Source organism: Onychostoma macrolepis, chromosome 14 (genome assembly GCF_012432095.1).
Source record: "Onychostoma macrolepis isolate SWU-2019 chromosome 14, ASM1243209v1, whole genome shotgun sequence".
NCBI lineage: Eukaryota > Metazoa > Chordata > Actinopteri > Cypriniformes > Cyprinidae > Onychostoma > Onychostoma macrolepis.
This window is the reverse complement of record NC_081168.1, coordinates 23,730,798-23,744,809: the sequence shown is the minus strand read 5'-3', so window position 1 is coordinate 23,744,809 and position 14,012 is coordinate 23,730,798. Positions and strand designations below refer to the sequence as shown.

Below are 14,012 nucleotides of genomic sequence, written 5' to 3'. Positions count from 1 at the left end.
GGATAGGACCTGATCAAAACACTTAGGGAACGAGAAATGTATTTGTTTCAGTTTTTTTTTTTTTCCTGCAGTTTCTCTGTCTGTCCTGTCCTCATGTTCACAGTGAATCTATACACTCTTTCATTAGATTTCAGATACTTGGTATGTGTTCAATTAAATTTTAGATTTTTCTCCCGGTCTCTCTGATGAATGAACACGCGGATAGGACCTGATCAAAACACTTAGGGAACGAGAAATGTATTTGTTTCAGTTTTTTTTTTTTTCCTGCAGTTTCTCTGTCTGTCCTGTCCTCATGTTCACAGTGAATCTATACACTCTTTCATTAGATTTCAGATACTTGGTATGTGTTCAATTAAATTTTAGATTTTTCTCCCGGTCTCTCTGATGAATGAACACGCGGATAGGACCTGATCAAAACACTTAGGGAACGAGAAATGTATTTGTTTCAGTTTTTTTTTTTTTCCTGCAGTTTCTCTGTCTGTCCTGTCCTCATGTTCACAGTGAATCTATACACTCTTTCATTAGATTTCAGATACTTGGTATGTGTTCAATTAAATTTTAGATTTTTCTCCCGGTCTCTCTGATGAATGAACACGCGGATAGGACCTGATCAAAACACTTAGGGAACGAGAAATGTATTTGTTTCAGTTTTTTTTTTTTTCCTGCAGTTTCTCTGTCTGTCCTGTCCTCATGTTCACAGTGAATCTATACACTCTTTCATTAGATTTCAGATACTTGGTATGTGTTCAATTAAATTTTAGATTTTTCTCCCGGTCTCTCTGATGAATGAACACGCGGATAGGACCTGATCAAAACACTTAGGGAACGAGAAATGTATTTGTTTCAGTTTTTTTTTTTTTCCTGCAGTTTCTCTGTCTGTCCTGTCCTCATGTTCACAGTGAATCTATACACTCTTTCATTAGATTTCAGATACTTGGTATGTGTTCAATTAAATTTTAGATTTTTCTCCCGGTCTCTCTGATGAATGAACACGCGGATAGGACCTGATCAAAACACCGAGGGAACGAGAAATGTATTTGTTTCAGTTTTTACCTTAAATCTTTTTTACACAGACTCACACAATCATTTTATCTCTTAGATGTTTTTAGTGTAATGCACATTTGCTATTACAAATACCCTCGACAATGTTCCGGAATTGTTTGAAATTAACGAAACAAACGGTGAGGTGAGAGTAACAGGGAATATAGATTACGAGAAAGCTCGCCACTATCAAATTCATGTGCAGGCCAGCGATGACGGGGGTCTGACTGATTCTTGTAAAATCATAGTTGATGTAATTGATATCAATGATAATAAGCCAGTGATCAATATTATGTCCAAAACAAACGTGATAGCTGAAAATTCCGCGTCTGAGACGGTGGTTACAATGATAAATGTTCAGGATCTTGATGCAGGAGAAAACGGTAAAATTGATTGTTCAGTTCTTGAGAACATTCCTTTTACCTTGAAGTCGACAAATGCCAATTTCTTCAGTTTAGTCACAGATGGTGATTTAGACCGAGAGCGCGAGTCTGAGTATAACATCAGTGTGACGTGCGCTGATGAGGGCGTGCCCTCTCTCTCCAGCAGCGTCACTGTCTCCTTACAGATATCAGATGTGAATGATAACGCGCCTGTCTTTGACAAGAGCTCATATGAGGCCTCTGTTCAAGAAAACAACACACCGGGTCTTTCCATATTCACAGTCAGAGCCAGAGACGCAGATTTTAACCAGAATGCCCGTGTGTCTTACATACTGGAGGACTCGTCGGTTAACGGAGTGCCCGTCTCCTCGTTAGTGTCCGTTAGTGCTGATAGTGGAGTCATACACGCAGTGCGATCTTTCGATTACGAGCAGATCAAAGATTTCCAGTTCCGCGTAAAAGCGCAGGACGGAGGCTCCCCTCCTCTCAGCAGCAACGTGAGCGTGAAAATAACGATTCAGGACCAGAATGACAACGCGCCTCAGGTTCTGTATCCGGTCCAGTCAGGCGCTTCTGTGGTGGCTGAAATAGTGCCTCGTTCTGCAGATGTGGGTTATCTGGTGACTAAAGTGGTGGCTGTTGATGTGGACTCTGGACAGAATGCCTGGCTCTCATATAAACTGCAGAAAGCCACAGACAGGGCGCTGTTTGAAGTGGGCTTACAGAATGGAGAAATAAGAACTGTGCGCCAAGTGACAGATAAAGATGCTGTGAAACAAAGACTCACTGTTGTAGTGGAGGACAACGGGCAGCCCTCTCGATCAGCTACAGTCAATGTTAACGTGGCGGTGGCGGACAGGACAATGGCGCGGCAAGTACTGCTGTTTATTTGGTTTCTCTCTCTCAGTTCGGCTCTCGGTCAGGTCAGTTACTCCATTCCTGAGGAAATGGCTAAAGGCTCTTTAGTCGGGAACATAGCGCAGGATTTGGGTTTAGATTTAAAGAGACTGAAATCGGGTAAAGCGCGTATTTATACAGGAGACAGCGCTGAATACATCGAGCTAAATAAAGAAAGAGGAGTCCTCCTCATCAAAGAGAGAATAGACCGAGAGGCGCTATGCGGACAGACAACGCCTTGCGCGCTACATTTTCAGATCATTCTTGAAAACCCGATGGAATTTTTTAGCGTTACAGTTGAAATAACAGATATTAATGACAACGTTCCCAGTTTTAAAAAGAGTACGATTATTATTAGAATCAGCGAATCAGTTATTTTAGGGTCTAAATTTATGTTAGAGCCTGCTGTAGATCTCGATGTGGGAATCAACGGCCTTCAAAGCTATACGCTAAAACCTACTGATAATTTTAATCTTAAATTTAAAAATCAACAGGGAGACGAGAAAAATGTTGAATTGGTTCTACAAAGGCCTTTAGATCGTGAAAAACAGCATGATATAAAATTAGTGCTAATAGCTATTGATGGAGGAGATCCTCAGTTGTCTGGCAGCATAGAGATTCACATTACGGTTTTAGACGCAAACGACAATGCTCCTGTTTTCGTGCAGTCAGTTTATAAAGCGACTGTAACAGAGAATGCGCCAAAAGACACCATAGTATCACAGGTGAGCGCAACTGATGCAGATGAGGGATCTAACGGCAAAATTACATTTGCTATTACAAATACCCTCGACAATGTTCCGGAATTGTTTGAAATTAACGAAACAAACGGTGAGGTGAGAGTAACAGGGAATATAGATTACGAGAAAGCTCGCCACTATCAAATTCATGTGCAGGCCAGCGATGACGGGGTCTGACTGATTCGTGTAAAATCATAGTTGATGTAATTGATATCAATGATAATAAGCCAGTGATCAATATTATGTCCAAAACAAACGTGATAGCTGAAAATTCCGCGTCTGAGACGGTGGTTACAATGATAAATGTTCAGGATCTTGATTCGGGAGAAAACGGGAAAGTTCAGTGTTCAATTAATGAGAACATTCCTTTCACCTTGAAGTCGACAAATGCCAATTTCTTCAGTTTAGTCACAGATGGTGATTTAGACCGAGAGCGCGAGTCTGAGTATAACATCAGTGTGACGTGCGCTGATGAGGGCGTGCCCTCTCTCTCCAGCAGCGTCACTGTCTCCTTACAGATATCAGATGTGAATGATAACGCGCCTGTCTTTGACAAGAGCTCATATGAGGCCTCCGTTCAAGAAAACAACACACCGGGTCTTTCCATATTCACAGTCAGAGCCATAGACGCAGATTTTAACCAGAATGCCCGTGTGTCTTACATACTGGAGGATTCGTCGGTTAACGGAGTGCCCGTCTCCTCGTTAGTGTCCGTTAGTGCTGATAGTGGAGTCATACACGCAGTGCGATCTTTCGATTACGAGCAGATCAAAGATTTCCAGTTCCGCGTAAAAGCGCAGGACGGAGGCTCCCCTCCTCTCAGCAGCAACGTGAGCGTGAAAATAACGATTCAGGACCAGAATGACAACGCGCCTCAGGTTCTGTATCCGGTCCAGTCAGGCGCTTCTGTGGTGGCTGAAATAGTGCCTCGTTCTGCAGATGTGGGTTATCTGGTGACTAAAGTGGTGGCTGTTGATGTGGACTCTGGACAGAATGCCTGGCTCTCATATAAACTGCAGAAAGCCACAGACAGGGCGCTGTTTGAAGTGGGCTTACAGAATGGAGAAATAAGAACTGTGCGCCAAGTGACAGATAAAGATGCTGTGAAACAAAGACTCACTGTTGTAGTGGAGGACAACGGGCAGCCCTCTCGATCAGCTACAGTCAATGTTAACGTGGCGGTGGCGGACAGCTTCCCTGAAGTGCTCTCGGAGTTCACTGACTTTACGCACGACAAGGACTACAACGACAACCTGACTTTCTATCTGGTCTTGGCCTTGGCTGTAGTTTCGTTTCTCTTTATCGTGTCTATCATCGCCATACTGTCAGTCAAATGCTACAGATGGAGACGCGAGCGGATGTTTTACAAATCTGGAGCGAATCTTCCAGTTATTCCGTATTATCCGCCTCTTTACGCAGACGTAGGGGGCACAGGAACTTTACAGCACGTGTACAATTATGAGGTTTGCAGAACCACTGACTCCAGAAAGAGTGATCTGAAATACGGCAGACCTTGCAGTGAGAGCATCATTAGTCTGGACACCAACGGAACACAAACACTCACGCATGCGCAAAGGGAGAGATTGAACTTTGGTGATTGTGACGATCAGGTGAGAAATATTTTCTACAGCTAATTTATATCTAGATTTTAAACGCTGTTTCTCACAATTGATCATTTTTAGCTTGAGCTGTTGACACCGTCGCAAATTAGAAATAGTCTCTGCAATTCTATATAGATGATTATTTTTAAAAGCAGAAAATGAATCCTTTGCTGTTTTATCATCCGTTTTCTGTATGGTCAATAATAGTAAGTGCGTAGCGGTGTAAATATTTGCCCACTTTAACCTCATCATCCCAGAATCGTATGTTCAATTGTTTATTTGTGATTATAACCTTTTTCCTTGTCTTGACTTTTTCACGTGTCTTTGTCATGAAGTAAGAAACACTATTTAGCGTTTCGCGTCCCTGACCATGGTCCTGAAATGCAACGAGGCTGACATTTTCCTCATGTATTCTGATGCATCTTTTTACAGCAGTCTGTGTTTCTTTGAGAATTTCTTTTACTGCAGTTTTTCTGTCTGTCCTACAGTTAAGCGATACAATGTGTCATTGGTTTTCAGATACTAGGTATGTGTTCAGTTGTATTTTAGATATTTCTCCCTCTCTCTCTAAATGATGGACATGCGGACATAGTCTTATCAAAACACTTAGGGAACGAGAAATTTCTTTCTTTCATTTTTTCCCCTTAAATCTTATTTACACAAACGTTTTGAATAATTTTATTTTGTAGATATTTGTAATGTGATAGGTATTTGTTGGTCCTACACTTCTGGACTTTTAGTAAATTGTTTTTCACAGACACGTCTTCCACTAAGTTTAAGTTAATCAATTTTACATTTTTGTAGTTCATCACACTGGACTCTTAGTGCCGCTGTTGGTCAATATGTCAGTTTAGAGAGCAGATCTGCTGCAGTTCCACCCCATCATCACCATATTATTAGAGAGAGACAGAAGCTGAGAGCACAGTCTGAGAAGGAGAGAGAAGACAAATCACGGAGATACTCCATTCAATATACTTCTGGAATTACAGACTTTCTTAGTTTTTGTCAGTTTGGATTTATACATTATTTCATCTGTATGAGACTGATTTATTTGCCTTAATCTTCATTCCGTGGTCTTCTGCAAAATGTCGGACAGAACAATGGCGCGGCAAGTACTGCTGTTTATTTGGTTTCTCTCTCTCAGTTCGGCTCTCGGTCAGGTCAGTTACTCTATTCCTGAGGAAATGGCGAAAGGCTCTTTAGTCGGGAACATAGCGCAGGATTTGGGTTTAGATTTAAAGAGACTGAAATCGGGTAAAGCGCGTATTTATACAGGAGACAGTGCTGAATACATCGAGCTGAATAAAGAAAGAGGAGTCCTCCTTATCAAAGAGAGAATAGACCGAGAGGCGCTATGCGGACAGACAACGCCTTGCGCGCTACATTTTCAGATCATTCTTGAAAACCCGATGGAATTCTTTAGCATCACGGTTGAAATAACAGACATTAATGACAACACTCCCAGTTTTAAAAAGAGTATTATTGTTTTTCGAATCAGTGAATCAGCTGTTTTAGGGTCTAAATTTATGTTAGAGCCTGCTGTAGATCTCGATGTGGGAATCAACGGCCTTCAAAGCTATACGCTAAAGCCCACTGATAATTTTAATCTTAAATTTAAAAATCAACCAGGAGACAGGAGAAATGTCGAAATGGTGCTTCAAAAGCCTTTAGATCGTGAAAAACAAGAAAACATGTCTCTGATATTAACCGCAATAGATGGTGGAGAACCACCGAAATCAGGAACAGTTCAGATTCATGTTACAGTGCTTGACATAAACGATAATGCTCCAGTTTTACTAAGCCTATATATAGGGCAATAATTACAGAAAACTCCCAGAGTGGCACGCCACTCATCACTGTTAGTGCTTCTGATTCAGATAAAGGGACAAATGGAGATGTCAGTTATTTAATTGCAAACAGTGACAGTGTATCTGACATGTTTCATATTGATAAAAATGGATTGGTGACGTTAGTCGGAAAAATTGACTTTGAAACATCTAAACATTACCAAATTGATATAGAAGCAGTAGATAATGGAGGACTGTCTGATTCTAGCAAAATAATAGTCGACGTGATTGATATAAATGATAACGCGCCTGTCTTTGACAAGAGCTCATATGAGGCCTCTGTTCAAGAAAACAACACACCGGGTCTTTCCATATTCACAGTCAGAGCCAGAGACGCAGATTTTAACCAGAATGCCCGTGTGTCTTACATACTGGAGGACTCGTCGGTTAACGGAGTGCCCGTCTCCTCGTTAGTGTCCGTTAGTGCTGATAGTGGAGTCATACACGCAGCGCGATCTTTCGATTACGAGCAGATCAAAGATTTCCAGTTCCGCGTAAAAGCTCAGGACGGAGGAAATCCTCCTCTCAGCAGCAACGTGAGCGTGAAAATAACGATTCAGGATCAGAATGACAACGCGCCTCAGGTTCTGTATCCGGTCCAGTCAGGCGCTTCTGTGGTGGCTGAAATAGTGCCTCGTTCTGCAGATGTGGGTTATCTGGTGACTAAAGTGGTGGCTGTTGATGTGGACTCTGGACAGAATGCCTGGCTCTCATATAAACTGCAGAAAGCCACAGACAGGGCGCTGTTTGAAGTGGGCTTACAGAATGGAGAAATAAGAACTGTGCGCCAAGTGACAGATAAAGATGCTGTGAAACAAAGACTCACTGTTGTAGTGGAGGACAACGGGCAGCCCTCTCGATCAGCTACAGTCAATGTTAACGTGGCGGTGGCGGACAGCTTCCCTGAAGTGCTCTCGGAGTTCACTGACTTTCCGCACGACAAGGACTACAACGACAACCTGACTTTCTATCTGGTCTTGGCCTTGGCTGTAGTTTCGTTTCTCTTTATCGTGTCTATCATCGCCATACTGTCAGTCAAATGCTACAGATGGAGACGCGAGCGGATGTTTTACAAATCTGGAGCGAATCTTCCAGTTATTCCGTATTATCCGCCTCTTTACGCTAAAGCCCACTGATAATTTTTCTTTAAAATTACAGAGTCAAGCTGACGGTAGTAAGCTAGTAGAAATGATTCTACAAAAGCCTTTAGACCGAGAAAAACAAGAAAACATGTCTCTGATATTAACCGCAATAGATGGTGGAGAACCACCGAAATCAGGAACAGTTCAGATTCATGTTACAGTGCTTGATGCAAACGATAATGCTCCAGTTTTTACTAAGCCTATATATAGGGCGATAATTACAGAAAACTCCCAGAGTGGCACGCCACTCATCACTGTTAGTGCTTCTGATTCAGATAAAGGGACAAATGGAGATGTCAGTTATTTAATTGCAAACAGTGACAGTGTATCTGACATGTTTCATATTGATAAAAATGGATTGGTGACGTTAGTCGGAAAAATTGACTTTGAAACATCTAAACATTACCAAATTGATATAGAAGCAGTAGATAATGGAGGACTGTCTGATTCTAGCAAAATAATAGTCGACGTGATTGATATAAATGATAACGCGCCCGTCATCACAGTTATGTCAAAATCTAATGCAATACCTGAGGACTCTCCGCTGAGTACTGTGACTGCCATTATCAGTGTTAACGATCCAGATTCTGACAGTAACGGACAGGTTCATTGCAGTGTAAATGAAAACATTCCTTTTACAATCAAATCAACTTCTAATGGATTTTATAGTATTGTGACAGACAGTGATTTAGACCGAGAGAGAGAGTCTGGGTATAACATCAGTGTGACGTGCGCTGATGAGGGCGTGCCCTCTCTCTCCAGCAGCGTCACTGTCTCCTTACAGATATCAGATGTGAATGATAACGCGCCCGTCATCACAGTTATGTCAAAATCTAATGCAATACCTGAGGACTCTCCGCTGAGTACTGTGACTGCCATTATCAGTGTTAACGATCCAGATTCTGACAGTAACGGACAGGTTCATTGCAGTGTAAATGAAAACATTCCTTTCACCTTGAAATCAACAAATGCCAATTTCTTCAGTTTAGTTACAGATGGTGATTTAGACCGAGAGCGCGAGTCTGAGTATAACATCAGTGTGACGTGCGCTGATGAGGGCGTGCCCTCTCTCTCCAGCAGCGTCACTGTCTCCTTACAGATATCAGATGTGAATGATAACGCGCCTGTCTTTGACAAGAGCTCATATGAGGCCTCTGTTCAAGAAAACAACACACCGGGTCTTTCCATATTCACAGTCAGAGCCAGAGACGCAGATTTTAACCAGAATGCCCGTGTGTCTTACATACTGGAGGACTCGTCGGTTAACGGAGTGCCCGTCTCCTCGTTAGTGTCCGTTAGTGCTGATAGTGGAGTCATACACGCAGTGCGATCTTTCGATTACGAGCAGATCAAAGATTTCCAGTTCCGCGTAAAAGCGCAGGACGGAGGCTCCCCTCCTCTCAGCAGCAACGTGAGCGTGAAAATAACGATTCAGGACCAGAATGACAACGCGCCTCAGGTTCTGTATCCGGTCCAGTCAGGCGCTTCTGTGGTGGCTGAAATAGTGCCTCGTTCTGCAGATGTGGGTTATCTGGTGACTAAAGTGGTGGCTGTTGATGTGGACTCTGGACAGAATGCCTGGCTCTCATATAAACTGCAGAAAGCCACAGACAGGGCGCTGTTTGAAGTGGGTTTACAGAATGGAGAAATAAGAACTGTGCGCCAAGTGACAGATAAAGATGCTGTGAAACAAAGACTCACTGTTGTAGTGGAGGACAACGGGCAGCCCTCTCGATCAGCTACAGTCAATGTTAACGTGGCGGTGGCGGACAGCTTCCTGAAGTGCTCTCGAGTTCACTGACTTTACGCACGACAAGGACTACAACGACAACCTGACTTTCTATCTGGTCTTGGCCTTGGCTGTAGTTTCGTTTCTCTTTATCGTGTCTATCATCGCCATACTGTCAGTCAAATGCTACAGATGGAGACGCGAGCGGATGTTTTACAAATCTGGAGCGAATCTTCCAGTTATTCCGTATTATCCGCCTCTTTACGCAGACGTAGGGGGCACAGGAACTTTACAGCACGTGTACAATTATGAGGTTTGCAGAACCACTGACTCCAGAAAGAGTGATCTGAAATACGGCAGACCTTGCAGTGAAAGCATCATTAGTCTGGACACCAGCGGAACACAGACACTCACGCATGCGCAAAGGGAGAGACTGAAGTTTGATGATTGTGAGGATCAGGTGAGAATTAGCCAATTTTTAAAATTCTTTAGTGTTCCTCATATTTGTTTTCTTTATTTTCGTTTGAAATGTTAACAAGGTCGTGTCATGACGTTTCTGTTATACTATGAAATCTTTAAATATATCAATCGTTACATTATTATTATTTTTTTTTTTTCTGTGGTTTGTATTGAACGGATATTTTCTGTGCTTGACCTCCCCTGTTTGTGTTGGTGCGCACTGTAAGAAATTGTTTCATGTACCAATTTGTAAGTAGAAAGAGCGAAATGGCCCCCTGTGGTTGTCAGGTAAGAGTTTTCTTATTAAGTAATTTTTGTCACACCTAAAATCATTCAGAGCTGCAAACTGCTCTATAAATTTGAATAGAATAACGCATACAAACTCTGACAGATTTTCATATTCATATTTTCAACAACAGTGAAAGATTTTAGATTTTAAAGATTTTAAAGATTATGATTTGATTTAAATTATTTAAATGATCGTTATTATTTAAAAACAGCTTTGTTGAAAAAAAATTGTAACAAGACAATATGTTTATTTTACGTAAAATTTGCCCTCATTCAAGTGCAATTTGCACCGACCTTTTTAATAGAATTCTGTCTAATAACAAAGCAGAATATACAGTTGCACTGTTTTTTGTTTTGTTTGTTTGTTTGTTTTTAAATAGCGTTTAGGCTATAGGGTAATTTCTAGTTGGATTTACAAACTTTTTACAATAGTTGTGTGTGTGCATTAATGAGTCCAACTGCATTAGTTTCATAAAGGGATATTATTATTATTTTTTTTTATTTGTTTGTTTTGCTTTTGACGTTTCCATTTATCATGTTTGAGGTCTTAGGTTAATATATATATATATATATATATATATATTGAGCCAAAAATAACTATTTATTGACTTTTTTATTTATTGTTAACAAAGGTTTTAGTGTAATATTTGTCTGATGCACTAAGTGCCGCTGTTGGTCAGTGTTTCTGTGTAACAGACACTCGTTATTAGATCCGCCTCCACTTTCTGACATCACATTCTGCAGAATCTCTTTCATTCAGACGGTCTCCTCTTTACACTAAAGCATCTAGACATTCGCTTCCATATGTCTTTGGATAAAGATTGATGTTTTTCAAACTTTGGGAACCTTCTGTTCTTCGACTTTTCCTCTGTAGTTTTAATAGAAAATTTGGATTATGTGGGTACTTTGTTTTTATGCCCGAAGTGGCGCATCTTCGACGCGGATTTCATCATGGCTAATGCAGCCTCTCGTGCTGTGCGTCTTTGTCATGGCCGTTGCGCGCGGGCAGGTCCGTTATTCTATTCCAGAGGAGATGACAAAGGGCTCGCTGGTGGGAAATATCGTTCAGGATCTCGGTTTGGATGTAAAGAGACTGAAATCTGGACGAGCGCGGATCTTTACGGAGGACAGTCGTGAGTACATCGGTCTGAATGTGGATAAAGGGACTCTGGTAGTGAAAGAGAGGATAGATAGAGAGGAGCTGTGCGCCCAAGTGTCTCCCTGCTCCTTACATTTTCAGATTATTCTAGAAAACCCCATGGAGCTGCATAGAATTGATGTAGAAATATTAGATATCAATGATCATGCTCCCGTTTTCAAGAAAAAGGAGATTACTTTTCAAATTAGCGAATCAGCTTTATCTGGGGCTCGATACTCTATTGATAGTGCGAAAGATCCTGATGTTGGTCTAAATTCACTTCAGATGTATAAATTAAATCCAAACGACCATTTTGTGCTCAAAACGTTGTCTCACACTGATGGTACTAAATATGTCGAAATGGTCTTACAGACTCCATTAGACAGAGAAAAACAGGAAGAGTATAACCTGATTTTAACCGCGTTTGATGGTGGAACTCCTCAAAAAACGGGTACGGTGAAAATAAACGTTTTAATTTTGGATGCCAATGACAACGCTCCTGTTTTTAGTCAGTCTGTATATACAGCACTTGTAGCTGAAAATGCGTCAATGGGATCATTAGTCTTAAAGGTTAGTGCAACTGACGCAGATCAAGGAACAAATAAACAAGTTTCCTATTCATTCTCGGAAAGCAGTGACAGTATCTTAGATACATTCAATATTGATCCAATAAATGGTGATATTACAGTTACTGGCCCTCTCGACTTTGAAAAATCAAAGAAATACGAGCTGAATGTGGTGGCGACAGACAATGGTGGTTTAACAGATACTGCTAAAGTGATGGTGGAAATTACAGATGTTAATGACAATGCCCCTGTAATTAATGTAATATCGTTCTCAAACCCTTTGCCAGAAAATTCCACTCCTGAGACTGTGATAGCGATGCTGAATGTCAAAGATTTAGATTCGGGGAAAAATGGGCAGGTGAGATGTTTAATTAATCCTAGTTTACCATTTCAAATCAGACAATCATCCTCAAATTTCTATAGTCTGATAACTGATCAGCTTTTAGACCGTGAAAAAATGTCTGAATATAATATCACAATAACAGCTATTGATGAGGGCTCGCCTTCTTTCTCTACTAATAAAACACTGACTCTGAAAATCTCTGATGTCAATGACAACGCCCCTGTGTTTCAGCGTCAGTCATACACCGCATATGTGATGGAAAATAATTCACCCGGAGTCTCTGTTTTATCTGTTAAAGCGCATGACAAAGACTCTGGCAATAACGCGCGTATTTCATATTTTCTAGAGGATATTCTTGTGAATGGCATCTCTGCCTCGACGCTTATTTCAGTGAATGCAGAGAGCGGAGAGATTCTTGCTGTTCGTTCGTTTGATTATGAGCAAACAAAAGAATTTATCATTCGCGTAAAAGCGCAGGACGGAGGAAATCCTCCTCTCAGCAGCAACGTGAGCGTGAAAATAATGATTCAGGACCAGAATGACAACGCGCCTCAGGTTCTGTATCCGGTCCAGTCAGGCGCTTCTGTGGTGGCTGAAATAGTGCCTCGTTCTGCAGATGTGGGTTATCTGGTGACTAAAGTGGTGGCTGTTGATGTGGACTCTGGACAGAATGCCTGGCTCTCATATAAACTGCAGAAAGCCACAGACAGGGCGCTGTTTGAAGTGGGCTTACAGAATGGAGAAATAAGAACTGTGCGCCAAGTGACAGATAAAGATGCTGTGAAACAAAGACTCACTGTTGTAGTGGAGGACAACGGGCAGCCCTCTCGATCAGCTACAGTCAATGTTAACGTGGCGGTGGCGGACAGCTTCCCTGAAGTGCTCTCGGAGTTCACTGACTTTACGCACGACAAGGACTACAACGACAACCTGACTTTCTATCTGGTCTTGGCCTTGGCTGTAGTTTCGTTTCTCTTTATCGTGTCTATCATCGCCATACTGTCAGTCAAATGCTACAGATGGAGACGCGAGCGGATGTTTTACAAATCTGGAGCGAATCTTCCAGTTATTCCGTATTATCCACCTCTTTACGCAGACGTAGGGGGCACAGGAACTTTACAGCACGTGTACAATTATGAGGTTTGCAGAACCACTGACTCCAGAAAGAGTGATCTGAAATACGGCAGACCTTGCAGTGAAAGCATCATTAGTCTGGACACCAGCGGAACACAGACACTCACGCATGCGCAGAGAGGAAAACTGAATAATGAGGATTCTTTTGATCAGGTGAGCTGGACTAAACGATCACTATTATGACTTTCTTGTGTCCATTTATTTGTTTTTCTTCTCTTTCTGGCTTAATGGGTTTCATGGTTGTGCACTGTACGTATCATTTTAATTTTTAGATTTATAATAGAAGAAATAGTAGATATTTTAACATTTAACGATAACATTTTGGTGACTATAGGCTACATTTTACACACTTTATATTAAAACCGTAACCTTTCGGTGTTTTATAGAAAATTGTCTATACAGTCTTTTATTAGTTTATTTTTTTCAGTTACACTCAGTCAAGTAAGACTTTTGTTTTTCCTTTCTTTCTTTTTCTTTTTTAATTTTGCTTATGTGTGCACATGGGTCAGAAACAATCAATCGTACCTAAAGGGCTATACTATAGTTTCTGCCTTGCTTTTGACTATTTTTCTTTCATCGTATTATAGGTGTTCGTTTCAAACATCATTTTATTAATATTTCAGCAAAATTTTACCTTAACGCAAAGTATATATTACTTTGGTCGCGATTCATGTCATTTTCTTTATTGCCATTTAATAATATAT

General features: G+C 41.2%; 2 protein-coding genes and 2 pseudogenes across 9 annotated transcripts in view; all 4 read left to right on the top strand.

Annotated features, from left to right (window-relative positions):
* Positions 1–14,012, top strand: part of LOC131553664 (protocadherin gamma-A11-like) — a 165,336-nt gene that overhangs the window by 91,458 nt on the left and 59,866 nt on the right. The window lies entirely within an intron of this gene.
* Positions 1,297–4,523, top strand: LOC131553927 (protocadherin beta-16-like; annotated as a pseudogene).
* On the top strand, positions 5,763–7,645 carry LOC131553926 (protocadherin gamma-A3-like; annotated as a pseudogene).
* LOC131553666 (putative protocadherin beta-18) lies at positions 10,728–14,011 on the top strand. The gene has a single exon (XM_058798503.1). The coding sequence runs from the start codon at positions 11,023–11,025 to the stop codon at positions 13,489–13,491; it is 2,469 nt and encodes an 822-aa protein (XP_058654486.1). The 5' UTR covers positions 10,728–11,022; the 3' UTR covers positions 13,492–14,011.

Excerpts from the sequence above, each read along its gene's own strand:
- LOC131553666 (XM_058798503.1), top strand. The coding sequence starts at position 11,023 with ATGTGGGTACTTTGTTTTTATGCCCGAAGTGGCGCATCTTCGACGCGG.